Source organism: Syzygium oleosum, unplaced genomic scaffold (genome assembly GCF_021117445.2).
Source record: "Syzygium oleosum isolate NSW1041296 unplaced genomic scaffold, Sole_v2.1 Sole_v2.12, whole genome shotgun sequence".
Classification (NCBI taxonomy): domain Eukaryota; kingdom Viridiplantae; phylum Streptophyta; class Magnoliopsida; order Myrtales; family Myrtaceae; genus Syzygium; species Syzygium oleosum.
In genome coordinates this window covers 8,310,018-8,333,601 of record NW_026607496.1, presented here as the reverse complement: position 1 = coordinate 8,333,601, position 23,584 = coordinate 8,310,018, and the positions used below count along the sequence as shown (strand labels likewise).

Below are 23,584 nucleotides of genomic sequence, written 5' to 3'. Positions count from 1 at the left end.
TCGTCACATGACATATAGTTTGCATGTTAGGTTGCATTAATCACATGTCAATTTTTGCACGTCATTACATATAGGTTAGCTTTCATTTAAATAAATAAAAAATCAAAAAAGAAAATTTCTGCACCTTTGAACTCTAAATCAGGATTTATCAAAATTGTCCAATTGAGTATTTCTCTTGAAATTGGTACCGAAAGGGCGTTAGGGAATCTAGCGTAACCAAGTCCCCGAATCTATAATTCTGGTTCGCAGAAATAAAATAGTACTCCCGCTATTTTATTTAGGTTTCTAATCAACCTACCTTAAATGATTAGTGGCGACTCCTATTGAAAATATTTGCATGTTCATGATTGGACCTAAGTTGCAATTTGGTAGAGTTTGGGAGAACTCGAGCTAGGTTAGTTAATTTAATTGATCTAGTAATCCATTAACCTAAAATCGAAAACCCAATTTTTTTAGGTCGTGACAGGCACTAGGCTTCTAAAATCTTACCTCGCATTTTGTAAACAAATCAAGGTATTCAAGGGTTTACGTGATCATACACGATCGACCATCTAATTCGGACCAAGGTTCAGGGCTAAATAGTGCCTAAACACGATCGGACCAAAATCTGGAATGACCAAGTGCAAGGCCTATTCGGCTAAGTCTGACCGGGCAAAATGCCAGGCTGGACAGGCGCTGTGCCAGGCCTGCACAGGCACTAAGTCGGGCGCACGACATGGCCTGCACGAGTGAGGGGCTTGTACTGGATAGGCGCGGAACTAGTCTATGGCCAGGACAAGGTTGAGCACATGGCCAATCCTGACCGGCACATGGATGGTCCATGGCCTGGCACGGGGCTTGGTCCATGACTGCTCCATGGCCTTTCCCGATCCACTGCAACAATACATGGCCTATTTGCGATCGGTCCATGTACCAATTCCCTGTCCATTTCCCTTCGTCGATCCGGGGTCCGAAACGTGGATGTTACAGCTTCGGCCTTGATAGATCACTATATTATCTTATTGGTCATGTATTAATACGTGGTCCTAAGCCCGATTCATATCAGTTTGCACTAAAATGTAGAAATCGAGAAAATATATAAGTGAAAATTATTCACTTACGCATTTGATTAAATATGTAAATTACTAAGTAGTGTGTGCTGTAAATCGAGTTGACATGACGTTCAAGTTACGTTTAGTCCCTAGGATGGTTCTGATTGCTCTAGAGTATCATAATAAAGGTATGATCTAGCCAAATCGAGTTGACACAATGTCAAGCTGGAGCTCTACTCGACCAACATACTTGATTCTCGAAAACTCAATTCAAACATTATTCGATCTCGACCCAAATAGATTATCTCAATATTCAAGCTCGACTCGATTGCAATCAAATTACTAATGCGACCTGATCTCGAACTCGATAAGCTCAAATGTTTTCCTTCGCAGTCACGCTATCTGGCTACATTATATAGCATGTGAAATTCACCTATCGACTTCTATAATTAATGAGCATTTCTACTTTGATAGAGATGGAAGCTCTGTTAAGACTTGCAGACCCTTCAAGCTAAACAATAGTGAGCTCGAGCTCAACTCGACAAAATGCTCAAGTAACTCGACCTCGATTTGAAATCATACGAAGTGATCAGCAGTGGTCACATCTGATGTGGGAGCAAACAATTCTATGGAACATTCCTTAAGTTCCAACTTAATTCCATCAACGAGCCCAGCACAATCGATGTTCATCCACGTCAAAACTGATTTTGGTCACAGTTTGCTTCGATGGTTCTAGTCTGATGACACTGATAACTACCAAGAACTTAGCTAATTTAGTATTGTTTCACCAAGATTAATTACTGATTTCGATGCCGATCAACAACATATCGATGGGAACCACCGCCCGCATCGGCTGCGTTGGCTTGCGCTCTAGTCCCCCCACGAAGGGATCAGAGTTCGAACCCCAGCGTAGTCGTTAGGGATTCTTAAGTGTGGCGCCGTGGTGGTGGGTCCTGCGCTAGCGTCACCCCAGGTTTACCCCTCCGGCTGTCGGCCGTGCGGGGGGTTCCTGAGTTATCAAAAAAAAAAAAAAACAACATATCGATGGGAGGTTGTTCCGAGCAATTTCCTACGACATTTGCTTATTTATTGAGTTGATTATTTTCTGGTCAAGGTTGGTGGATGAATTCTAGAAAATAAACTGCAAGGCTGAAGAGTCTATATTGCACTTCATAATTTCTATATGTCATCAATGCATTTCTAAGTTCCTAGGACTTCATGAGTCTTAATCGCATGTAAGTTTCAAGAGTCAAAACTCCTAAGACTTTAAATGCTTTCTAGTTTCTATGCCTTTTAATAGTTGTCTATTTCCTATGTCTTAGTTCCTCCATAAATATAGGAGTCGTTCATTGTAATGCAGACTAGCCTTTGATGAATATTGAATACATTATATTTTCCTTTGTGTGAGCAAATATCTTTGGAGTATGGATAACTCCTATTCCGGTTTCTTTATCCTAGTAGTGAGCCAAGAATCATTTTATCCTCGACTTGTGTGATTTTCCTTTAGGACTTGGTAGTGAGTTTCTCCTATCCTGAACTCTTGTATCCTTGGAGGGTGGCTTGTCATATAAGCCTTGATGGTGAATTTCATCAATTGCGATCTCCATCCTTGGTTGGTGCATGCGTCCTTTATATCTATTGACGGTGATTGTAATCTATGTTGCGTTTGCATTTTACCCATCAACATACATCCCCAAATACACGCCCATCCATACACGTAATCCATAAACTCTATCTCTGAAATCACTCGTCCAAGCACGCGTCAATATCCGATCAATGCCCGATCTTATCACGAGCAGTCACTTTAGCCATACTTCATCTTTTGGTCAGAACTTTAGCCGCACTCTGCAAGCACCATATTTCCAGACCTTCTCCATCTCGGGAGAACCAACTAGAACTTCACGGGGACCTGCAAGATTTGCACTCTCCTCAGCCACCAACCAGACAAATCCGACGAAGCGATCACGTCATCACTCTCACTTCGTCACCGGTCGCGACATCGCTACCTCAACCCTTCAACACACTCCTCGCTCTTTAGATAGCTTCGCACTTGGACGCCATTCTCGCTCCCGTCGAAATCGACACCGACGCAGACAAACACGACGCAACGCACGCGCGATGGCTGCTCCTCCGTAAGAATCTCTCGCGATCTTGCGCTTTCGCTCTGTCTTTCCTGCGAAATTCGAGCCGTTGTTGTTCTTTTTTTTGACGATCCCTTGCTTGAATTTGTCGTTTCGATCCTCTCGCAGTGCCGCGGTTGAGAACTTGCCTCCTCCGTTGAGCTCCGGCGCCGAGCAACCTCCTCTTTTCGATGGAACAACGAGGTTCGATTCTTCTTCTTTTTTCCCTTTAAGCGTCTCGTTCGAGTTGATTTGGTGTGATTACTGATGAGATTGGTAAGCAAGGGATTGTCTTATGGTCAGCTTATGTTTGTTTTCTCCAAATTTCCTGAAGGTTGTACACCTCTTACGCATGCCCATTTGCTCATCGCGTCTGGATGACGAGGAACTACAAGGTGAGTTCATTTTCTGTGATCGGGTGCAATTTAGCAAAAACCATGCGTGATTTGTCTTTATATATGCCCTTCAGTTCATTTTGATTCGGCCCGCGACTAGTTTCTGAATTGGGATTATATTTGTGAGCTGCAGGGACTGCAGGACAAGATTAAGTTGGTTCCTCTTAATCTTCAAGACAGGCCTGCTTGGTACAAGGAGAAAGTCTACCCCATGAATAAGGTGATTCTTCTTTCGCTTGTCTTTAGTGCCCGTCCTGGTTGTTTTAATTCTTTGTGTGTTTTCAGATTAGTGGCCTTAGATTCGCCGCTTGAAACTGATTGCCATAGCCCAAATTGATTATGATTTAGGATTCCAAGAGAGTGACCGCAGGATTTCGGATCTTTGTGTCATTAGTATGCATGTATTCCAAAACTGAGCTTGGCTCGATTTTTTTATGTTTATTATAGAAAATTTTGACTCTTATGGTGGTTGATGTTAGCTTTAGGGAATCAATTGGCTCACCACTTGGTTTATTTGGCCTTTTTGACCTTTTAGTTAAAAGAAATCGGTAAGTTTTAGCCATTGTTGATTTGATGGGTACGTATTGCTTTTCTTCTGTTGTAACTTGTGATCAGGTTCCGGCGTTGGAGCACAATGGGAAAATCATTGGAGAGAGCCTAGACCTCATGAAATACGTCGACAGCAACTTCGAAGGGCCTTCTCTTTTCCCTGATGTGAGCACTGGATAGCAAATGTGCATTTCTTGATTCTGTGGCTTGCTCGTAACTAACTGGCCGACCTTTGTTATGTAGGATCCTGAAAAGAGGAAGTTTGGTGAGGAACTGTGGTCTTATGTTGATGAATTCGTGCAGTTAGTCTTCACTTCATTCGAGGGAGAAGGACGGAAAGAATGTGGTAAGTTCTCTAAGCGCTTTCTTTGATGACAGGTATCTCTATCACCATAAGTGAACTCTGTCTTCTGCATCAGCTTCTGCTTTTGATCACTTGGAGAATTCTCTTGGCAAATTTGAGGATGGACCATTCTTTCTGGGACAATTCAGTGGGGTATGTTGGCATTCTCGCATTTGCTCAGGGGCTCATCAGTGGTTTTTCTATTTCTAGTATGGTTAAACAATAGATCCGGGGACCTTACCAAAAAAAAAAACAATAGATCCGTTGATTGATGAAATCCGTATGATGTGCAAACCTATATCTTGCAGCAAGAAATTTCGCCTGATAGGTGATTATTGATATGTACTTGTTGTGGTTGACTATTATTTAGGGTCTAATTTTGTGATTTCAGGTGGACATTGCCTACATCCCATTTGTTGAAAGATTCCAGAGTTACTTATCTGAAGTATGGAAATATGACATCACTGCCGGCAGACCTAAACTAGCAGCATGGATTGAGGTACGGGAGGGAATCTAGCCTCTGGCCAATGCTTAATTTAAGCACCATTTCTCTTCTATTTTCGACAAAACTCTTTCTTCCCACGAAAAAAAGACAACTAAATTCCAAGATTGATTCGGAGTGAAATGGTGAATCAATGATGAACGGTATCTGGATAGTGTCCAGGCTAGACTTTGGCCTTGGGGAACTATTATAGCATGGGAGCATGTCTATGGGGAGATCCCAACCTGCCATGAGGCGATCATTATCTGAAGTCATCAAACATGCTAGTTGGATTTTCTTAATAGTCTCCAGTTTTCTTGTAGAGTCGTATATAGAATGAGAGAGTCAGTCTCCACCGACCTTCAGATCATCCACTGGTTGCGGTGACCATATTTTCTATGCAAATGCATCATCTCTTGAAAGGAAAACATGATTTCCCTTTAGAGACCAATCAGTTTTACGGACAAACCTTTTGATCAAGTGTGCTTATACTACTTGGGCAATGTCAAGTCATGTCTTTATGAGTTACAAATTCAGCAGCTCTACACAATTTTATCCTTGCTCGAGACCATATGACGCATTGATCTTTCCTTCTACTTCATCCCGTGCAGGAAATGAACGAGATCGATGCTTACAAGCAGACAAAGACCGATCCAAAAGAATTTGTCGAATTCTGCAAGATGCGCTTCGGTGTAATGCTTCTAACCCAGACTCAAACTAGATGTCACGATCCTTTCTGAACAACGTTCTTTCCCCTCTCGGCCCCAGCCAGTTTGCTTCTGGTCGCTAATCAGTCTTTCCTTCAAATGCAGGCTCAGCAGTAGCTGGAGTCATGAATATTGTACCCTCTGTATGAAGGGAATAAGGGGAGTATAGTTGATATACCCCATCTTTTGATGTTTCTCTAAGGCTAGTTGTATTGCGTATCCGCTCTAGATGCGGCGATACCTCTTTTGTAGCTTGAAATTGGTATCGTGATGCTACATGAAATTTCTTGAATAAAAAAGTTCATTTTCGAATCCTTTGCGTTTCGTTCTGCCTTCGCATTGATGTTCCTGTCGTTTTCCCCCGACTTTCCCCCTCATGAAAGCTGCTAGACTATCCTGATCACGTCAGTTCCACTGAAACAATTATTGCCTTCTACGTGATGTTATAGTTCTCTTTTTTTTTAGCTATTTTAGTAAAGGGATTTAATCAGACTACGCTGGGTATATATAAATCTAACCTTTTCCTTACACATGACATTTACCATTAGTTTTAATATTCAAATCAAGAATTTAGAATCGGACGCATAATACGAGTATGCTTAAGTTACAATTAAAAATTGGATTAATACTACGAAAAATCTCAAACTGGTACATATATAATAATTTTACCTCAAACTATTTTTTTTTTTATAATCGAGGTGACCGCGCGGCCGGCAAGCTAGGGCTCAAACCAGCGGTGATGCCCGACTAGTCCTCGAGGGGGGCTAGCGCAGCATCCCACCGCCACGATCCCCTACTTAAATCATCGATGGGCGAGTTTTGAATCCAAGACCTCTCGTGAAAGGAACTAAGCGCAAACCAACGCGGCCACCGATGGGTGGGTACCTCGAACTATTTTTTTTACCACAAAAAACCTCAAATTGGTACCCTGTGACAAATTTATCCCGAACTATATTTTTGATCACCAAAAATCCCAAACTGGTACAAATATAATAATTTTATCCCAAACTAATTTTTGACCACTAGAAATCCCAAACTGGTACATTTGTGATAAATTTACCCTCCATTAGTGTCCGTTAAATCGGATTAATATCACAAAAAATCACAAATTGGTAAACTTGTGACAAACAGAGGGGTAAAACCTCAAACCGGTACACCTGTCAATTACCACGTGTCATTAAACTTAGCAATTTGACAGTAAAATTTAATGGAAACTAACGGAGGGTAAATTTGTCACAGGTGTACCGATTTAGGGTTTTTGGTGGTCAAAAAATTAGTTAGGGTAAAATTGTCACAGATGTACCAGTTTGGGGTTTTTTGTGGTCAAAAAAATAGTTTGTGGTAAATTTGTCATAAGTATATCAGTTTGGGGTTTTTCGTGGCATTAACCCTTAAAAATTAGATAACACCATTTTTCTTTTACTATAAAAGGAAAATGACATAAATGGTCCATGAACTTTAATCCAATGTGCAATGTGGTCCCTCAACTTCTAATTTATTCAATGTGGTTCCTGAACTTTAACCTAATGCGTAATGTGATCCCTGAACTTTCAATTTGTTCAATGTGATCCATGAACGCTTGGTACATGATCAATAGTTCTTGGACTATATGAAAATATTCAATATTGTCCTTGATTTTGGAAAAATGAAAGGACGGTATTGAACATTTTCATATAGTTCAGGGACTACATTGAATATGTATCAAAAGTCTAGAAACCACATTGAAAAAATTAAGTAGTTCGGGACCACATTGTACACTGAGTTAAAGTTCATGGACCATATTGAACAAATTAAAAGTTCATGGACCATTTGTGTCATTATCCCTACTACAAACACAGGAATGGACAAATGCCAATCCATAATGACATCATTTTCCTTGCAAAGAATAATTTCTTTTGAGCGGGATTAACTGCTCGCTAGGTAACGCTCATCTAATGGTGATTTCACTACATAATCAACTACACAATACAATTAACCGAGTGGATCATCAGGTTGATGGATGGCACAATTTACAGTTAAATTACACGGCACATATAATTGTCGAAGCCATTTATCAAATATTAGTGCCTAGCTCAAATGGCTTAGGTCTTATTTATGCCTGATTCGTCTCTACCATTATATATAGTCATTTTTTGGATTTAACGAACAGTCCAAGCACAAATTTTCGCCAGGTGCCCTATAAGCATACTCTCCCTTTCTCTCCTTTGCCTCTTAGGCCACATTTGGTAATCGGGATAAAATTCATGATAAGATAAAATTTATCGTATCATGTATTTAATTCCTACCCAAGAAAAGATAAAGTCAGATATAAGAAATTTGGTGATGGTAATAGCTGGTTGGCATGAGTGTCGGGAGTCGCCAACCCTTGCTCGAGTATTGTAGAGGGCAAGAAGGTGAAGAGCGGGGAGAAAGAGGTTGGTCTTCGTAAATTTAAGGCATGCGGTTGTTTTGCGGAATTCAACTCCACAACAAATATCTTTCACCGAAAATCGTTAGAGGAGACGAGTCCTGTGGCAATTCCGAATAAGAAATATCATAGTTAAACAAGAGAATCGATAACTTCACTTCAAACAGAATTGAACGTACACAAATTGTGCTAAAATTTAATCGACGATAGAGCCTGAGAACACAATCACTTCAAATGGAACCAAACGAACACAAACTATTCTAAATTTAATTGACGACAAAGCTTGAGAATGTAAATATGCAATACTAGAATTTAATCAACGAAGAGGCACCCGAGGTGTACAATAAAGATACACGTCATAATTTAATCAACGACACGAATTTGGAATCTATAGCTAATAAACATGCCAGAATTTTATCAACAACACAAGTCTGGAAACTATAACTAAAGTGCAAGGATTGAAAGATAACATGGTTGTTTGTTTGTGAATGGGGGCCTTCGAAGAATAGAATGTAGCTAATTAAAGTCTATAATCGACGGTTATCAATGGATGTTACAAAGGGAGGTTACCAACATGGTTACATTTTGACGATTACATTGATTCCACTGCCTTGACAGTTCTTCGACTCCACTATCTAGATGGTGTTTTTTTACTCCATTATCTTGATAGTTTCTTTATATCACCACATTGACGGTACTTCTTCGACGGCTGCCATCCGAGATTATCGACTCCACTTCTTGTCAATTCCTTCAGGCTGTCGATTCATTAAGTTGCTGATAATCAAGTTCATAAATTACCAAACTTTGCTCACATGTCGATAATAACCAAAAGTTGGTCATTTTTTTGTGCAAACAAATGCCCCCTTTTAAAAGAATCGAATGATTTTACATAACCAAGAGTGATCATGTGCCCCCTTGTCATCGGCAAATTTGATTTTCGGCAAAAGTACACTATAAGTGCCATAACTTGTGTACGGCGATCACTTTAGTGCCATAACTTTTTTTTCGGATCACTTTGGTGTCAACTTTTTTGAAAAACGATCACTTGAGTGCCAATGCTGACATGGCACGCCGGAAATATGATGTGGCTCTTTTTTATTAATATTCGATGCTGAGATGGCTAGCCGGAGAGTCCAGTCAGCCCTTATAGCGAAAACGACGTCGTTCAACCTTTCTCCCCCCAATATAGGAACCTTAAATCGGCTAATTGGACATATTCCCCAATTGCAAACCCTAACCGGCCATATTATTTCCTTGTTTTCCCCGAAATTGACAGCCAAAGGTTGCAAATGGATGGCAGGAGCTTCACTAGCGGCTCAAATTCGTTTGAACGAAGTGAAGAAGAAGGTCGGTTCTTCTGCTATTGTGGATTACCGAGTCCAAGAAGAACATCTTGGACTCGATTGAACCCCGGGAGAAGATTCCATGGATGCGCCAGGTATAAAGAAGGCTCGCAGTGCAAATTCTTCAAGTGGGTTGATGCGAAATTTTCAGATCGAGCAATAGAGGTGATAGTGAAGCTACTTGAAGCTCGACATCAACCTCTACCTGCATTAATGGATGAGGTGGACGAGTTGGACGATGTCAACTCATTGCAAGCTGAAATGAAGGCTGTAGCATCTCTGGCCAACCATTTGAAGAAGGAAGTTCGAAGGATGAAAATCGAAAGAAAGTTTTATCAATTGTTGATTGTGTTATTGATATTTTTCATAGCCTATTTTATGGTCAAATGTAATGTCAGTTATGAACAAAAGTTTCTTAGTCTACCATAATTTAAGATAGGCTTGTACTATGTACGTGTATTTGGCAATTTGTAGCTACGGTTGTGTTATTAGTTTGCTGCAATTTATGTATGTAACAAGAGGTTTGCTGCAATCTATGACAAATGGAAGGTTGGAATTTATTGGTTCTCAATGTTGAGTTGCTTAGTATTTTGTTGCTGCATATTTTGATGTAGTTTTGCCTCATTGGTAGCATATTTTGTTGCATATTTTTGCTCATTTGCTGTCTTTTGCTGCACTTCCTCATTTGCAGCATATTTTTGCTCATTTGTTGTCATTTGCTGCACTACCTCATTTGCAGCATATTTTTGCTCATTTGTTGTCATTTGCTACACTTTCTCATTTGCAGCATATTTTACTGCATATTTTTGCTCATTTGCTATCATTGCTGCACTTCCTCATTGGCAGCATATTTTTGCTCATTTGCTGTCATTTGCTGCACTTCCTCATTTGCTTCATATTTTTGCTCATTTGCTGCACTTGCTCATTTGCTGCATATTCACTTGCTCATTTGTTGTATTTTTTTTCATCTGGTTAGATGGTTGCATATTATGGAGTAAGGCTCACTACTGAAAAATGAGGTGTTGCAACTCTGCGTAGCAGTAAATTATGAAGTCGTCACAAGTTCAGCAGTTGACATTTTAGTGCCAAATGTTTCTAATCGTGATCACTTAAGTGCCAGTCGTGGTTCAAAAGTGATCACTTAAGTTCTAGTCATGGTTCAAAAGTGATCACTTAAGTGCCGGTCGTGGTTCAAAAGTGATCACTGAAGTTCCAGTCGTGGTTCAAAAGTGATCACTTAAGTGCCAATTGTGGCCGAAAGTTGATCACTTAAGTGTAATGCCGTGTGTTTCTTTGAAAAATGAAGACTTTTGTTCCAACAAACCAATCTTTAAACCAGATCATTCCAAAATCAAAGCAGTAACTGTACTAGCACTGCTCACTAGCACCAAATCGCCCCAAACCATACTCATAAACTGGTTCAAACAGCCCCCAAACCATATTCAATCACCAGCACCAAACAACCCCCAAACCATATTAAAAAATAGGTTCAAAATGCTTGCACCAGCACGTGCTGGCGTGCTGGCGCAAGCACTATATTGCACTCCCAAATATGACAAAATCAGCAGCTACCATACTATACTCCCAAATAGTACAAAATCAGCAGCTAGTGCAAACACCATACTGCACTCCCAAACAGCACAAAATCAGCAGCTGGTGCAAGCACCATATTGCACCTGAAAATAGCACAAAAAACCAGCACTAGCAGCACCAATTCCCACCCTCCCCACCAACTGCATCAGTAAGTTTCTTTGAATATTAACTTACTGATGCAACTTGCAAGCACCCCACTACACCAGTACTATACTAAAATAGAACAAACACGTGTGCAAAAATATGGAAATCACAACCACCTTAACCACGGTAAACATCGAATTTAGTCATTACACACAACATCCCATTTGTCAATAACATTCCAGGACTACAAAAAATCAACCTCCTATTAGCCAATACGGTAAACCTCCCTAATTTCACAAAAAACTAACAATCACCTCAACTTCGAATTGATTCATAATTCTTTGACTCTTTCGAACTGTACGAACTGCAGGTTATTCTTATGAAGATGCAGGTTATTCAATAGCTGGAGCTGCTTCTTCTTGAACTGCTGGAGCTGCATCTTCTTCAACAACTGGAGCTGCTTCTTCTTGAACTGCTTGAGCTGCATCTTCTTCAACAGCTAGAGCTGCTTCTTCTTGAACTGCTCCAGCTGCATCTTTTTCAACTGCTAGACCAGCAGGTCCCCTACATGGTCGACAAGATTGAAAAAGCCACCATCAGACCACATGGGTGACAATGACAGAGGTCCCCACATGGACCACAGTCTATCGCATATACTCAGCCCGGCACCAACACAACCGAATCCACTTCAAGCCCTAATATCCGAACAACTAGCCATAATTTATGAAGTTCAAGCTTTAATTTCAGAAGTTCAAGACCTAATTTCAAGTTCGAGCCCCAATTTCCCAAGTTCGAGCCCTAATTTCCTACTTCAAACCCTAATTTCCCGAAGGCAGCCCTAATCTACCAATTAATTGAGTGAAACATAGGACAATGAAGCACAATGTGTCGATCAATTCAGCAAAATAGAAATTAACGGCCCTTATTTGAAGACCGACCTTCGTAATTTGCCACGGAGACGGGACCGACGCCGACGGGACGAGTGATGCTCAGTCCACGGGATGAGGGAGCGACGCCGACCGACCGCGAGGGGAAGGCAAGAGACGGCGATGGCGACGGTGACGGCGACGGCGACGGTGATGGCGACGAAATGAGGGCGCCACGAGTGACGAGCGACAGGCGACGACGACTGGACGAGGGAGACAGAGCAGGTGTGACGAGCGATGCGATGCTAAGACCTTTGAACTGAGCGACGTCGTTTGCTGTCCTAAATGGAACGACGTCGTCCTTCTTGTCCACGTGGACTGAGCGACGTCGTTTTGCTCGTCCACGTGGACATCAAATGTTTACCCTAATATCCACGTCACACTCTTTTTTTAAATAAAAATGCCAAGTCAGCTTTTTGGCCGGAGTCACTAAAGTGATCGATTTTCCTCCGACTTGGCACCAAAGTGATCCGAAAAAAAGCTATGGCACCAAAGTGATCGCCGTACACAAGTTATGGCACTTATAGTGTACTTTTGCCTTTGATTTTCCTTTGCCGAATTTTATCTTGATCAGATTCATCATATAGCTCATTTTTTTCCACGAAAGACACATTTTTTATAAAGTCTTCATGTGGCCTTTTATCTCTGTCCTTAAGTAATTGCTCATACTTAGATACTCTCGTTGCCAATTGGAATACATCCGTAAAATTTTGGCCTTCGAATTTTTCTCTAAAATTGAATTTCAATCTATTGAAAGCCAAATTTGTGAATTCTTTCTCTCAGAGTGAAGTAAGGCATCTATTCCTAGCCCTCTTGAATCGAGCAACAAACTAATCAATTAATTCATTATCGTATTAATAAATTCTGGCCAAATTACCAATCGATACTTTAGGTATTGTTCTATAAAATTGAGAATGTAATTGTCTTTCCATCTCAGCCCAAGTATGGATTGAATTTGGAGATAAATTCATATATAAAGGGAGTTTTTTATAAAGACAAAGGGAACAACCTAAGTCTTAGTAATCCATTTGTTCCTGCATCTTCACATTGGGCAGTAAATCGACCAATGTGTTCTATGGTCGACCGGTGATTATCGCCAGTGAAATAGCGAAGTCAGGAGTTTTGAATTTTCTTGGGTAAGGTATAGTGTCAACCCAATTAGGATGTGACTTCCTATATACTAGCCTGACCATTCCTCTGTCGGCACTTAATTGTTGTAATACAAGTTCAACCACTTGATCAAGATTTACAACTTGAAACCTTTCTAGCCCTCTAGGTTCAAGGTAGATATGTTGATAGACTTTTTACCTTCCCGCCCCTAGGTTCAGGGAAAATATGATTTTCAGGCCTTTGTAAATCTTCACTGGTGGTGGGATCACATAGTCTAAATTATTTCCTCCGTTCAATTGATTAAGAGTTAGAGGAACATACCGAGAAGTCGCCATGTTCGGTTGGATAGGTATGGACCAATTAAATGTCTCGGGCCTGCATATGACATTGTTGATTGCATGGACGACCATCAACCTGATCCCATCATAAATAGGTCTTGTTATGTGATTTATCATCTTATTCTGATGTTTCTTGAATAGCCTGTTCATGGTTGCCACCAAAGTAAGGTTTGGTGCTGATCCTTCCTATTGTGCCGCAGAATTTCAATGTTACCCCATGGATTGGCTCTGCTGCCAGAACGGTTGAGGTCTCGGACTGGGTAGCCATATCACTGGGATTGTTACCCACAGCATAATCGGGCTTCTTAAATGGTCGGGCGTCGGGCGGGATCTAGGGTTTCGACGGGGTTGTCGACCCCCTCTTCCTGGGGGGTCTTCTCGTTGAGGTTGATGACGGCCTTGCTCGCCATTGCCGCGAAGAGAGAGAGAGAGAGAGGGATCGAAGGGAGTGTCTGGTGCTTGTGCCGCGAAACAGAGACAGAGAGAGAGAGCAGGCGAGGGCAAAGCGTTGGGAGGTTGAAGAAGGCAGCGCGATTTTTCCACTTTTTTTGTTTTTTTTTTGTGATGGTGCTTTTGATATGGAGATATTTTTTCGGGGGTTTCGGGGGGCCGTTGCGTGGCGAAAGTGTAATTTGGGGGAGGACCGAGGGCTTCTTCGGTAAATGGGTGTGGCCCATGGGCCCCCCGATGTACAAAAAGGATAGATCCGAAGCCCATTGAGATATGTTCGGATTAACTTGTTTGGTTTACTCATTTTTTTGCTAACTTTTTTTTTCTGTGGTCTGGAAACAATTTGCATATGGGCTTTGGGGCTCTAAAACACTCTTGGACAAATGCAAGCGATGTCTATTCTGGGGAGATGCGACTGCATAGCCCAATACAAATCCTACCCAGTTTTGAGTTTTGAGCATTTCGAAAATGTTAATTCAATTGTTTTTTCAACTTTGCCTCGTTAAACTTTCGAATTTCCAGAAATTCCCAAACTATCTTCACATTGCAATTCCGACGACGAGTTAAATCTGGTGAAGAGATTAAGGTTCATTTTTTTAAACACGCTTTAATGCATCTCCTTTCTTTCCCTAGGTTGGGGTTTTCTCTCCTTTCCCTTGAAGCTGCTACCTCTGTGCAATGCCATCCCTAAGGGAAAGAGGACCTCTCTCGATAGCCACCAAAGAGGATGTCATAACGTGACTCCGTAACCTCTTCGAGATTAGGCTGCTCTAATATCCCAATTTAGATTTAGGTCAAGTTTTGGGGGTTTTACTCTCTCGAACTAGATCTATATGTAGATTTGAGAGCTCCTTGTAGGTATTTGATCCATGTTCTTTCAACATTTTGATACCGGTGTCTCTGTATGGTGATGGTGATGAGGACATTGAACCTAGACGCGCACCCAAGCCACTGCAAATGGAGTGGGAGATCTCGACGTGTGCTCATCTTTGAACCCGGTGATCAACCGCCGATCGTTTACGATGATAGATCTGTTTTTGAGGGATGAGAGTGTGCTTCTAGCTGCGGACTATGATTTGATATTTGCTTTCTGACTTTTACTTTGTTATGCAGTTATTTGGGATTTGTTAGACTTGAAAGCTTTCTATGTACCTCTCGAGCATTATTCTAATGTATGAATTGCATTTTTCTTTCGAAAAAAAAACACACACACACACACTTTTAACGCATTTATACACTAGAGTTCTTTTCTTAGACGTGCTAAGTATGTCATATTGGGTAACTTACAGGAAATAAGTCTATGCTTTGGTTTCAAAATTACGACAAGATTACTAAATGCTCCATATCCAAGTTAGACTTAATTTGACATGACTTGATTACAATACATATACATAAATTGTCGGTCAAAGTATGATTGGATCACTAATATGTCTAAGAGTGTTTAGCAAGGTTCCTTGAGAAAAATATTTTCCTTTGAGAACTTTTTAAAGTACTACTTGTATCTTGAGAGCAAGCTTTTAGAAAAAGATTTGCACACCTTAGAGCTAACATCAAATAAAGTTCCCCTTCACTAATTATCCCTTGTTTAAACTTTAAACCCGAAAATGAATTTCAGGGAAATTATAACATGAAATTTGTTATGATAATCCACCATCGTGATCTCTTACTTATATCTAAATTTTTAGGGTAAAAATCAAACCCACGACCATTCATAATGAAGCCGAAAAGTTTGAGAATGTCAGGCTATTAGGACAATCCAAGCCACAAGCGACTAATTATACTATGATTTTTCGAAAACCTTTATAGAATGCTTTCATTTCATCATTTATCACCTTAACATTGCATTTTTTTCAAGTTTTTTTATTGAAGGAAATGTCTTGTGCAAAGAGGCAAGCCATCATTGACCTAATGTATGGATGGACTTAGCAACCTTGACCAGGCAAAGATTTTGGAAGAAGAAGATGACAAAATGGCCTAGATTAGGTGTATCTTGACCTGAGAGAAGATGTGATGTGTGGATCTGATAGTATGCAAAGAAAAAAAGGAGAACAAAACTGATTAGGAAATCAAAGGGAAAGATAAATGTTCATAGACTGATTTATATGATTGATCGACCAAATATGATAATTATCTTTAAAACTAAGTTTGCATAAAGTGATTAAAAAAAACAGACATAGACAATTATGATAAGAAAAAGAGAAAGGAGAATTGATTTTTAATTTTGTTTGGATGCTAGCGAGAGTAAAGAAAGGAAAAAAATATTTTATTATATAAATACTCTTTTATCTATTTATAAGTAGGGTTAATACCAAGAGAAACCCCAAACTAGTATGTTTGTGACAAATTTACCCAAAACTAATTTTTTGATAATAAAAAATCCTAAACTAGTACACTTGTGATAAATTTACTATTCGTTAGTTTCCATTAAATTTTATCATCAAATTACTGAGTTCGATGACACGTGATAGTTGATGGATGTACTAATTTGGGGTGTTACCTCTCTTTGTCACATGTGTACCAGTTTGTGATTTTTTTATGGTATTTATTTAATTTAACAGAAACTAACGGAGAGTAGATTTATCACAAATAAACCAGTTTGGGGTTTTTTATGGTCAAAAAAATATTTTGAGGTAAATTTGTCACAAGTGTACCAGTCTGGAGTTTTTAGCGACCAAAAAATTAGTTTTTGGAAAGTTTGTCACATGTGTACCAGTTTATGGTTTTTCGTGGTATTAACCCCTATAAATAAGGGTTTAAGCAAGAAAGATAATACTCAAATCTCTCTAAAGTCCTTATTTGGAGATATTTCTTTTGTTGGTTAGAATATTTGGAGATATTGAATGTACATAAAATTGAATAGAACTATATGTTATAATTTCTCCTAACTAAACGTGATCATTTCTCTCCGTCTCTTTCTCTCCATCCAAATATGGGCGTGTTTTTAGTATTCTTTCTCTTTTTTCCTTAACCTTCTTGACAAACATAGTGTGAGTGAAAAAAAGTAAAAGAAAAAGACAAATGCAAGCATCTAATACAAGTAGTAAACCACATGTGAATTAATCTTTATATCTCTAATATATATTCCAACACAATGTCGAGTGAAGGAAGTGACTTTTCTTTTTTGTGGTATAGTGGTTCGGTGATTTCCTTGGTAAGTTTTCACATACTAGACTACATCCACCTCTTCGGTCCGATTAAAGGCAAACCTTTAATGTCGGGATTAAAGATCTAACAGCGAATTACTTCTTAATGACAATGGCCTCAAGTAGTCTCGTAGAGTAGAAATTGAATCTGAACTCATGCATCTCGAGATGGAAAGTCCCAAATTATTTTACCATTCAACCAAAATCCCTTGAGATTGATGGACACGAGTTCTGTATTGAGATGGCTAACTTTGTTGCAAAAGTTGAGTTCGATTATGTCTCTAATGGAATTTGATACTTTTGCATCGCTTTGCATATTTTTGGGGGTCAAAAACTGAATTTATTTATTTCTAAGAGATACGTCGGGGACCATTCAAAGTGCTTCATTACAAAGTAAGTCCATAAGCACTTGGGAAGGGGAAAAGACCTTGTCGAGAGAGAGGGTCTTTTATTGCTAGGCTTGCTGCCTAGTCAGCTACATAATTTGCTTCACATTAACAATGGGCTATGCGCAAGGAAGAGAACTGAGACAATAGCTCAAGACCCTCTGAGATAAGAGCGCATGCTTCCGATGCTAAGTGATTTGAGCACTCTAAAGCTTTAAGTGGAACTAAACTATCTGACTCTAAAACAAATACTTCGTACTTTCTCGAAAGAAGGAACCTACGTTCAGTAAAAGCTTTGAACTCCGTTTGTGTAGCTGAGGATGACGGAAAGATCTTGCAAAGCCGTCGTTGACAAGGATTCCAGCCAAATTTCAACAGATGCAAGCTACTGTGCCTTGTTGGGAAAACATCCTTTTGAATTTTGATGATATTTCTCTCTGATGCTCACTCGAATCATTTCCTGTCTATTCTCTCTCATGAATCAATTGCAATCGTTGTGTTGATTTCAATTTTCTGGAAAAGCTCATCTCTCCTTAAATTTCTTCTGCACCCTTCAAGAAGAAGTTTATCCGTATGTTGTTGCAAATTTCTACTCCAACCTTTGCGTTCCTACTCAAGACAGTTTCACTTTTACCTATGAGAAACATGATTTCACTGCCACTGCTGAATCTCTTGCTGAGCTCCTACATCATCCTGCCACCCAGTTTAAACGCATTCGTGTTAGCTCCACGAAACTTACTCATTCATAATGGAGAGCACCAAGCCTATTTATCGCAATAAGATCTCACTGAGTGTGCTACCTCTTAACGTAAATCTGATCTACAAGATCATCATTTTGTGCCTCTCTCCCAAGTCCAACTGACCAGTGATGTCTCTCGCTATAAATCATGACTGTTGTGGGCTATTATGAATGGCTTCAACTTCTCCCTCGCTCATCTAATCATACTGCACATAGACCAATCCACCAAGAGAAAGTCAGGCAAGTTACCCTATTGAGCTCTCATCTCTCTCATTCTGCGTTCTCAAGGCATCCATATCAAAGATGACTTAAAAGCTGACATGCTGGCTATTGTGAAAATTGGCAAAGAAACTTTGAAAAAGATGATGCTGTGTTTGACACCCGAAGGATGGGTAAACTCAAGAAATAAGGTAGTTCACATCGGCCATGGCAATAATGAGAAGGTCGCTGAAGTCTTAAAAGAAAGAATTAAAAAAGGTGTGGAAAGAGCAAGACGTGGAAAAGCTATAGCACCAATGGCACCATCAAGACCTTCAGCTCCTCGCCCTCGACCAAAGAGATCTTCATCTCAGGGGGAGCCTATATATAGACCAACCCCGAAGGATAAGCCATCCAACTTTAGGTTCCTCGAGGCTATCACAAGTGTTCATAACAAAGTCAACTTGCTTAGTAAATACCTCGTTTGTTAGGAGCATTCTATTCTCAGCCTTCAATGCTATAATCTTGTTCGCTCTTTTTTACAATACTTAGCTCCTACTACAAGAACTCCTCCCTCAACCAAGAAAAGATCGTGTCGTTCCTAGACCCTATAGGAATTGACATACTCAATGCTCATTTCATTTTGTTTTTTGGATGTCTCGAACTCTCAACTGCTATAATGAATGAATTTCATGCTCATTGTTATATCTTACTATTTTTTCATTTTGATTATGACAAAGATGGGGAGAATTATGAGATATGATATTATGCAATGTGATGACTGTGAGTTTTATTTGATGACAATCTTGAGAGAAGATAGACTGAGTGATAGATATGAAATATGCACTACACAAATGGGTTATTTTTACTTGCGCGGTTACAACTCTCACAAAGATTCACTCATATATAGTTAAAATTCTTTGATGATATATTATCTCTCAATGCTTGTCTAACATCAAAAGAATTCTCATCACCTTAGTCTCGCTATGCTCAATGAAAATACTAGAGACTCGCATGTTATGCTGAAATTGATTAATATACTATCAAACATAAATCCTTTACTTTTACTACAAACTTATCATTATCTACGTATCTCACATCTGCAGGATAGTTTTGTCGTTATAATAAAAGGGGAAATTATTGGGAAACATCCATGTGGAATATTGATGATTCCAAAACTATCTTTGGTACTAATGTTTACTATGACATATGCAGATGGTTTAGTTTGTGAAAGTGTCAACAATGTTCCTCTTATGTCAACCAGAATGAGAAATTAGGCTCTAACATTTAGGAGAACAAGTACCATGTGAGTGGTATCTCATGATAACTTGGAAGCACCGGTCAAGCTAGTGTTCTTGGAGATTCTTGGTACTGATGAAGATAGGAAGATCATTGATCCTATTGTCACGGTCAAATGGCGATGTCGTTACTAAAGATTGTCAACAAGATCACTCATAATCAGCACCGGTGATGGTGTGCATTGGATTATGGTAGTGATGCAGTAACTTTTATGATGGTGAGATATGCATTGAAATGAGACTGTTGATTGTACACAAAATAGCCGTTACAAGACTAGACTTCATCATTGAAAAATCAAGAAAGTAATCATAAAAGTAGCCGACAGTTTGTCTACTTAAGGATAGTGCAGCAAACTCCATTTGAAGAAAAACATGCAACTGTCAGAGGAAGTGATTGTAGAAGTAGTTCCAATGCTGTTAAAAGGTCTCCATCAACTCTCAAACGGCCAGCTAAGTGTCCTTGAAGGTCTCCAACGGATATATTGAAGACTTATGTATATAATGAGCAGTGAAGCTGCATAGAGGGTTAGACACATCAAATACTGCCTGTCCGACCTAAGTTAGAAAACGTATTTGATCTTATTTTGTGTTTCTATGTATATTGGTTTAGCACCTTCATAGGTGATAATCAAGTATATAAGTGTAAGTGTAGTGAGTGTGTTCTGATAGTGTAATCTATTGAGTGAAAGGAACATCACTAGCCAGTTGTGACTTGCACTACTAATTACTAGTGGAATCTAGCCGTTGTTAAGGCTGTTAGTTTGAGAGTGGAAGTTGACTTGGGATAAATCTAAACTACTGTAATTCGTTGTGTAATCCTCGTACTTCACTCTATTTACTTATTAATATCACACATGCTATCTCATATTTGTCCTCATCATGAGGGGTGATTTTTTGATATTCCGCAAAAGTTTATTATATCACTACACAACCTACACAACCCCCATTCTAGGTTTTATTGTTAGCCCCAATAGCTTCCGGGACCTACCCAAGGATAGTGCATCCATGATCAGCCTGCCGTGCCGAGCTCTGAAGGGAAACAAAAAGAAGGGTTGCAAGGAACCCAAAACCCCCTTACTAAAAAATAGAGGAGGTACAGTCCTTACAAATCCAATTCCTCAGCTCCTGCTTGGTTGAATGAGACTAAACTTCTTGAAACACCGGTCCATATAACTGAAGAAATTATTGGATGGGTTTTGGTGACTAGCCCTAATAAGCCACCAAATGAAAAATGATATTTCAATATTGGAACTGTCCATGGTTGGGCACACCCTTAAGCCTTAGTGACTCGTTATGTAGCCACTGTGATTTTCTTGATGGACACTAAAAATCAAGAGGTGATTCTATAGTTTCAAAATGGTATGGTTGTTAATCCTATGGGAACTGCCGGAGGTTTGGCCATTTTGTGGGATGATAAGATGGCCTCAAAATTGATATGCAATTCAAGGATTATGTGAATGTAAAATGTGAAGAAATGACTAGTGGCAAGAGGATGAAAGTGAGAAAACTTTTGGGAATGGCCATTTCGTAGGGTTCGATCATAGCTCTATCCTTTTGTCTTTTCAAGGAGACTTGGTAAAGGGAAAAAAAAGTTTACGTTCAAAGCATTTTAGCTCAAGAATGATGAATGTAAAAAATTACTAAGGAAGTGTGGGGATCTTCCATTCAGGTTGAAAACAACTAAGTTGGGAAACTATACACTATGTCTATCGCTTTGTCCAAATGGAGTAAGAAAACTTTTAGGAATGGGCACAAGAGGATTTACATGTTGAAATAAGAACTTCAATAGTACATGAACATTTCTATGGGACCTTTCGACAAAGAGACAGTAAAAAATCTACGAGAGGAGATTGAAGCGATGTGGAGGTAGAGAGAATTGTATTAGGGGTTACCATCGAGGATAAACTGGCTGGAATGGGGTGATAAAAATACAAAATTCTTTCATGTGACGATTATTCAGCAAAGGCAAAGGAATAGAATTTCTATGTTGAAAGTTTCAGAAAATGTTTGAATTGAAGAATGAAGCCAGCTTAAAGAAACCATAGTACAATTTTTTCAAGAACTGTACCATTCTATTGGCCCCTGAGTGCTTTCCCTATTCAATAGTGTCCTAGGGTAATAGTGGTGATGAATATTTTATTGTTGATTGATGTGACTTTGGATGAAGTGAACAATGCAGCCTTCCATCTTGACACTTCAAAAAAAGCAGGGCCAGTGAGCTTAGTGGGCCTTTCTATCAATAGAATTAGGAAGAGGTTAACATAGATGTTTTAAAGGAGGTGAATGAATTTTTCAGAGCTGGGTCTTTCCAGCCAGAGTTAAACAAAGCACTTATTTCTCTAATCCCAAAGGTCCCAAACGCTGAGAGATTAGGTCAATATCGCCCTATTAGTTTGTGCAGTTTTGGCTATAAAATCATTTCTAAAGTGTTGGCAAACAGATTCAAACCTTTGTTGCCGGAGCTTATGGCTACGAAATAGAGTGCGTTTGTTGGAGGAAAACAAATTCAGGATAACATCTTTGTTGTTTGGGAGGTGTTACATCAAATTAGAAATAGAAAAAGAAGAAAAGAAGTTTCAACCACTCATGAAGTTAGATATGAAGAAAACATACAATCATGTAGATTGGAGCTTCTTGGAGGCATGTTTGATTAAAAGTGGCTTTGATGAAAGATGGGTAGGTTGGATAATGCAATGTATCATTACCGCCGTTCAGTGTTAAATTTAATGGAGAGCCTCTCAAATATTTTAAGCCTTCCCGAGGAATTAGGCAAGGGGACCCTCTATCCCCCTACCTATTCATTTTGGTAGCCAACGTTTTATCCTCACTCATGCGGATGACAGTTGATAATGGCAACATTAGGGGAATAAAACTAAATAGGTGGTGCCCTACCTTTTCTCATTTACTTTTCACGGATGACTCCATATTTTTCTCGATGGGAAACTTCTGGAATGTCAAAAGTTAGTATCAATTCTGAACCAATATTGCGTAGCCTCTAGACAAGCCATCAATTTGAAAAAATCTGGGACTTTCTTTAGTAGAGACTGCCCTCAAAACTCGTAAGAGAATATGGCGAGGGAGCTAAGAGTACCTATTATTGGTAAGATAGGAGATATCTTGGGATTCCATCGGATTGGGGAGTATAAAAAAACAGATGTTTGCCTAGATATTGGGACAAGTTAGTACCAAGCCGGAAGGTTGGAAGGAGAAATTGATGTCCAAAGTGGGGAAAAAAATCATGATTAAAACGGTGGTGAAAGTTCTTCCGCAATGTACCATGTCTATCTTCAAACTCCTTCTATCAGTGTGTAAGGCGATTGAGCAGAAAATAGCACATTTCTGGTGAAAAACTAACGAGGCCAAACCTAGAGTTCAGTGGAAGAGGTAGGAGATTTTAAAGACCAGTAAGGTAAAGGAGGTATGGGATCCAAAGAATTGTTCGATTTCAACGAAGCAATGTTAGCTAAGCAGGCCTAGCGACTAAGCAACAACCCATTTTCCCGATGGAGTCAAGTTTTCAAAGGTCTCTACTTTCCACATAGAGACTTCTGGCGAGTAGAAAAGGGACAACACCAGTCGTAGGGTTGGCAGAAGAGACTCCATAACACCCTTGGTTATGTTGGCGGTAGGGAATGGGATAAGAATAAAAACCAGACAGGATAAATGGCTGAAGAGAGAAGTGTTAGGAGGCCTTGCCACTAGGGATGAACCCCAATTTGTATCAGATTTCCTCTTAACGGAGGAGGAACGCCGGAATGAAGTCGCTTTGAAGGAGGACTTTGATGATCAAATTGTGTGTGAAATTCTGGCGATCCCAATCAAGCCTCAAACAAAGAATGACCAAATTGTGTGGACAAGTACAAAAGCAGGTAGTATACAGTTTAAATCGGATACAACTATATCCGGGAGACAAGGGAAAAACATAGTGGGAACCATCATTCCT

At 39.7% G+C, this 23,584-nt stretch overlaps 2 protein-coding genes across 3 annotated transcripts in view; both read left to right on the top strand.

Moving 5' to 3' along the window:
* Positions 1 to 23,584, top strand: part of LOC115674216 (glutathione S-transferase L3-like) — a 54,981-nt gene that overhangs the window by 26,315 nt on the left and 5,082 nt on the right. The window lies entirely within an intron of this gene.
* LOC115674214 (glutathione S-transferase L3-like) lies at positions 2,887 to 5,938 on the top strand. Of its 2 annotated transcripts, XM_030596560.2 has the most exons (10): positions 2,887 to 3,163; positions 3,281 to 3,355; positions 3,486 to 3,546; positions 3,680 to 3,766; positions 4,162 to 4,260; positions 4,339 to 4,441; positions 4,515 to 4,591; positions 4,830 to 4,937; positions 5,531 to 5,611; positions 5,732 to 5,938. In XM_030596560.2, the coding sequence occupies exons 1-10, from the start codon at positions 3,150 to 3,152 to the stop codon at positions 5,741 to 5,743; spliced, it is 717 nt and encodes a 238-aa protein (XP_030452420.1). In that variant the 5' UTR covers positions 2,887 to 3,149; the 3' UTR covers positions 5,744 to 5,938. The 2 variants fall into 2 exon arrangements, with proteins under 2 accessions (XP_030452420.1, XP_056172317.1); XM_056316342.1 differs by having other exon boundaries at positions 5,531 to 5,938.